The 6000-nt window shown below is 51.0% G+C and overlaps 1 protein-coding gene across 3 annotated transcripts in view; it reads right to left on the bottom strand.

The window, feature by feature from the left end:
* Positions 1-638: 638 nt before the first annotated feature.
* Positions 639-6000, bottom strand: part of Ttc7b (tetratricopeptide repeat domain 7B) — a 215169-nt gene continuing 209807 nt past the window's right edge. For 2 of the 3 annotated variants that reach the window (XM_052185251.1, XM_052185250.1), the window contains one exon: positions 2246-3231. In XM_052185251.1, the coding sequence (XP_052041211.1) occupies positions 3010-3231 (222 nt within the window). In that variant the 3' untranslated portion in view covers positions 2246-3009. Of the gene's footprint in view, positions 705-2245; positions 3232-6000 lie in introns of those variants that run through there. The other variant, XM_052185252.1, reaches the window with a different exon arrangement.

Here is a 6000-nt window from a genome sequence, read left to right as displayed (position 1 = left end):
GCAGCTGTGGTTTGAGCTTCACATCATTCTTTAGACCTCAGCAGCACTCAGAGCCCACACACGCTCTCTCTGGGGAGACTGGTGGGCAGGCTGGGCCAGGTTCTGTGCCAAACACATTCTACATCTTCACATTGTCCCACACCATAGCCCCTGTCTCCATGAGTGCCTGGACGCTTGTCTTGCTTTCCACACCCGTGAATCCATCTGTTTAGCAGGAGACTTTGGAGTACTCCAGAGAACACTCACCTTCAGCCTTGTAAAGGAGGAAACCTTTGACAGGACTAGCTTGGACTGGCAAGCACGGGGTGAATGGACTAGTCTATGAATATGCCCAGCAGTCCTGAGGGAAGTCACTGTCTTCATCTGGGAGATTTAAGATTGATGTTCCTTCTCTATTAAAAGTAGCAAAGATGATCATAGCTGGGACTCTAGCCAGATCTGTATGACCCACTGCCAGGTGGTCACTAGAGAACCCTATTGTTCTCAGGGAATGCCAGGGGTCAAATGGCAGACAGGGAATGGGGAACCACTGTGGAGGCTGTAGATAGCCAGAGGGCCAGCTGGAGCTCATGGGGGTGGTGGTGGTGGGGGCAGACCTGCAAAAGGTGCCTGCCACCCTCTTACCACACCTTACCTCCAATCCCAGTCTGTGTCTAGGAGGAGTCCTGCTGGCAGGTCTGGCACCGAAGCTCTGGATGGAAGCCCTGTGAAACAATTGCATCCTCCGTGTCCCAAGCCTGGTACCCCACAACCCTAAGAGCTGCCTGCTGACTCGAATCTTAACTCAGCAGCGTGCTGGGAGCATGGGCAACTGTCCCCAGTTGGCAGTATGCTCCGAAAGGGGCAGATCCAGGGTCACCTGGGAGGTACAGGGCTGGTGGGAGTTTCCCAGGGCAAGACCTTACAGAGCAGGCCACAGCCTGGGTTATTTGAAGCTCCTGTGTCTGCATGAGACGTCTGCAGGATATCCTTTTCCTGGTTCTCCCTGGTGATGGTGATGTGTGGGTGGGAATAGCAGGAAATGAGTGACCAGTGGGGCAGCAAAGTTGGCAAAAGCAGAGGCAATGTGGAGAGGCTGCCTCCTCAGACACACACACACACACACACACACACACACACACACACACACACACCAGAGAGGGGGGGGGTCTCGGAGGCCCTGTGCATCCTGTCAACTGCTGGTTTTCCCAGACAGAACTGCAGCCAGTTCTTAGGGTCTGGGGCCCAGTGTGTGGACACTTTTGGAATGGGCAGAAGACAGAAAAGAAGACTGGGAAGAGGGGAACATGTAAGCAGAGGTAGGAATAGCTATCCGGGGATCATGGTCACCTGGCACAATGCTCTAGGCTGCTATTTACCTCACTACAAGATCCCTCCCTCTACCTCTCTGGCTTTGAGAGGTGGCTGGGGGCGGGGCATGGATGGAGCTGGCTGAGATCTTTAAAATGGCTGGTGCTGGAGCGCTTCTACCGTGAAGTGCACCAAGGAGAGGTGGCGACCACATGGCTAGCTTCTTTTAGAAAGTCCCTTCTACCGCCCCAGGCCTTCAGCCAGTGTGCCACCAACTCCACCCTAGTGTGGCTGTGCTGGGGCTCTTAGGGTGGGATGCTCTCTGGGCTCTGACCTTTACTCCAGCCGGTCTTACCTCTTTGGGGGGGGTGCCCCTCTCGTAGGGATCCACCCAGTTTTCTCCAGCGTGTGCTGTTTTATAAGGGATCCTGGACTACCCTCTGTGAGATGGTGGTGTGGCCCCTCACTACGTCCATGACCTGACTTTATCATGACCCTCTACCATGTCACAGTCAGCATTACTGCAATTATGTCATCTCACACATGGCCCAGTGCCCAAAGCCTCTCTGCACAGGGCACACCTGACATCTGGCAAAGGCTGCATCTCAATGCCCTTTTCTGCCAGGTAGTTTCCCCAGGTGAGTGTCTTGACCCCACATCTCCTCACCCATGAATGAATGGATGAATGAATGAATGAATGAATGAATGAATGAATGAGAGTGAGGTGCTAGAGGCCAAGAAGGAGAAAAGAACTCACGCAGCTCAGACTTGGAGCAAGGAGCCAGCCCAGGCCTGAGGCTCTCTATAGCAGCTGCCCACACAGCTGAGGTAGGACCCTCCCCATGCCCAGGCAGACTGTTCAGAGCAGGCCCGGAGTGGGAGCGTCTACACCTCACAGATGGGCCAATGGTTGTTCTCTGGTCTGCCAGCTTTGTGAAAGACAAAAGCCAAGGGCTCCATTTAAAAATCATTTTTTTATTAACATCATCTTCCTGTTTAGCCAAGTGTCTGTCATGTATAAGGAATGTCGGTAAATATTCCATTTGAAGCTTCTTTGTACATATTTCCATCGATAAATAAACTCTGAATTCACATAAAAAAGTTAAACTTAAATAACTCATATTTCCTTCTCTTGTAACAGCCATATATTGGTAAAATATAAATATTCTTAGACTCGGGCTTTGTTCTAAGGAGGAGGACAGTAATTCACCACATGGTACAACTGTTGACAGTGAGACCGAGACGTTGTCAGCTGGTGTCCTGGCATGGACGAGTACTGAGGCGGGAAACAGAAAATTCACATTTGGTTTGGGCTGAGGGAGGGGCAGGAGAGGTGGCGGAGAGGTCAGAGGGCAGGGCAGTTGCTTTCATTACAGCACTGATAAAAATAATCTGTTCTGCCACTGAATTTTAACCTGGAATATCTTCTTCTACATTCGCTGATTAAATCCGTGATCATTTTACTTAAAACTCAGGTGTCGACTAACTGAATATGGCACACAGTCCAGGGGAACATCAGTAGGTTCAGAGAACGATCCTGGGTCTGGCAAAAACAAGAATGAATGAATGCGGGTGTGGAGAGCAATGATTCTGGGTTGGTCTGGTTATGAATCCATCCAGGGCCTCGGTACTGCAGATGTGTCCCCTGGGTGGCAGGATGGCCCTGGCAGCCCGCGCGGAGCATCCCAGCCGGTGTGGCAGGAGAGGCGGGTGGCCCGCTCAGAGCACACGGGGGATGACAGTGAAGGGCACAGCGGGGCTGCTGGCCTCCAGCTCCAAGGCTGTCAGGAAGCACTCGGTGGCCGCTGCATCGTTGCCCTGAGCTTGAAGGACCTCGCCCAGCCCGTTCCAGACCTCATGGGCTGTCGAATTCACCTGCACTGCATCCCGGAGAATCTTCTCAGCTAGACTGTAGCGGCCCAGCTGGTGAAGGACCAGGGCCTGTGGAGACAGTCAGTCAGACGTTCAAGGAGCGCCAGATCCTACCTGACCTGGGCCCTGAGCAGGGACCCAAGACGTGGGGATGTATCTCCTGTTAGGCACACAAGTTCTCGCCAACTCCTGAGCTTAGGAGCAACAGTTTAAGACACTGTTTGAAATCCATTTATTTACCTTTCACCTACAAATGGGGTACCTGTAGCCAGATGCAAGGCTCACTGCACTCAGGAAGTAGCAAGCGTGAGGTATCCTGGGCTACAGTGAGACCCTGCCTCAGAAACAAAGCAAGCAACCCCTCCAAAACCAAACCAAACCAGAATAACAACGACAGCACCCCCAACTCAAAAACCAAATGAAAGGGCTGGGCAGTGGTGGTGCACGCCTTTAATCCCAGCACTTGGGAGGCAGAGGCAGGTGGATTTCTGAGTTCGAGGCCAGCCTGGTCTACAGAGTGAGTTCCAGGACAGCCAGGGGCTACACAGAGAAACTCTGTCTTAAAAAAACAAAAACAAAACAAACAAACAAAAAACCCAAATAAACCCAAATAAACCCAAATGAAAGGCAGTTTTATATGCTTTATCTGAAAATGTCTCAAGAATCAACCAATTGGAAAGGTCCATCGTGGCTCAGTGTGGCTGACCTGTTCTGTCCTAGCCAACACCAACCTGTATGGGAGGGCATTTATCATCTGTGGCATCACTGGATAAGACATTTTAAAAAAAGGTTCCTAGTCTCTTGCCTTAGTCAAGTGCCTCATGCTAATGTACGGTGCTCAGTCCAGCTCAGCTGCACACAGAAGTCACCTTTCCACTTTAGTAAGGGTGTCTGTGTTGATCCCCAAATATTTGACCACAGACACGTCTCCCAGTTGTGCAGGTCAGTAAGTGCGTTTTCATCTAATGGCCACACTCTTAGGTAACTAGCCTTTCCTTTGTATGGTGACACCGAGGTCATGGCCAACCTCTACTCTCGAATGTCACACATTCACAGCCATCTTTCCAGACAGTGTTACTCTGTCCTTTGAATGGGATTTCACTTTGTAGACCACTCTGACCTGTAGTTTGTGACAATCCCCCTTCTTCTGCCTTTTAAAGTCAAGTGTAGCCACTCTTTACTGGACTGTTAATGTTTTATAGCTCCAGCAGCCTCTAGTGAGATGAACTTATTGAGAAACACTTACTGTTGGTTCATAAACAGACATGGAGCACTGATCTGGGTGGAGGGGGAAGCTGGGCCGTCTGGGGTCCCCAGTCCTCACAGTGGCCTTCAGTTATTTGGAGAGTCTCTCTTTAGGGTAAATGTCTCCAAAGTGGCAGTCATTGTTAGAGGCCCTGACTCCTTTTAGACTGCTGCAGGCTTCCCTGTGAGGGTCTGCTGCTCTGGCAGTCTCCTCCCCCCACATCTCTGTTGTCTTTGTGCTAAGATAAGGACTCATGGTCCTCTCTGCTGAGGTCTGCACTTCTGTGGCAACCAAGGCTAGCAGACCCCCCTTTCCTTTGGACCCTTTAGAAGACTATCTGCTACCACTGTCATCTTTGAGTTCTCTCTGAATCAAGATCCTCTGCCCCACCCTGCCATTTATTAGTTAATTATTTTTGTGTATATGTGTGTGCTCCCGTGTGTGGTTATATGCACATGTGTGTTTTGGAGCCCACAGAGGGCAGAGGCTTAGAGTCCCCTGGAACTAAAACTGAAGTGCGTTTGAGCTGCCATGCAGACAGATGCTGGAGACTGACCCTGGCTCCTCTGCAGGGGCAGCAGGCCATCTTGACCGTGGAGCCATGCTAAGTTCTCAGTTTTTAGATGAAATTCACGAATGGCTCTAAATCTGGGGTGGGTGGTGTCACTCTCTAGCTTACAGAGTTAACACCCTTACAGGACCCACAATCTTTCACTGTGTCTTGTGACTTGTCCTGCTTTAAGTAGCTCATTTTGCCGTAGCAGGCAGGCCTAGATTCCTGCTGCCGTGCAAGACACAGAATGGCTAATGGTGCTTGCCCTTCGCTCGCTCCGTGGGGTGCTGGCTCTGCCTTACAGCAGACAGTGTCCAGAAGCCGGGGCCACCTACCATGCTCCAGTGAGCCACCCAGGTACCCTCTGTCTCGGCATCACGCTCGCTGTTTTAGTTTCCCAACTCTCAGTCATATTTTAACAGGTAGGATTAAAGTCTTTCCTCTCTACCATCTGCTTTTAAATATTTCCTGATCACCTTTCCTTGAAGGATGACGAGACAATCATTGGTCAGTCCCTGTACTTACCCTGACTCTCCATGTGCATGGGGAAGCTCATCTTTATGGTGGATAGTTTTCCTGCCCAAGATTATGGCGCGGCCTGACATTGCTCAATACAATCCCAACTGGAGTGGATCTGGCCTAATGCTGCATGTATTATGTTAATTTGGTCCCCAAAATTGCACGAGAGGGACTGTGCCCCCAGTTGGTTTTGATTGGTAACAGGGCAGGGAAACAGAGGTGGGGCTCTAGGATTCCTGGGCAAGGGACTGAAGAAAGACAAGGAAGAGGGAGGGCCACTATGCCTGGCGTAGGAGGCACGCTTGAGGTGTGCTGGACAGCCCCAGGCGCTGGGAAACTCAGCCCCAGAGGCCACTCAGAAATATCAGCGGGGAGGTGCTAGCCTTGTGGATGCTTGGCAGTGGCCCAGCCATTGAGCTGGTTTTTTGGTTTTTGTTTTTTTTGTTTTTTTCTGAGACAGGGTTTCTCTGTGTAGCCCTGGCTGTCCTGGAACTGACTTTGTAGACCAGGCTAGCCTTGA

The sequence above is a fragment of the Apodemus sylvaticus genome, chromosome 6 (genome assembly GCF_947179515.1).
Source record: "Apodemus sylvaticus chromosome 6, mApoSyl1.1, whole genome shotgun sequence".
In the NCBI taxonomy this organism is placed as follows: domain Eukaryota; kingdom Metazoa; phylum Chordata; class Mammalia; order Rodentia; family Muridae; genus Apodemus; species Apodemus sylvaticus.
This window is presented reverse-complemented; position numbering and strand designations above follow the sequence as displayed.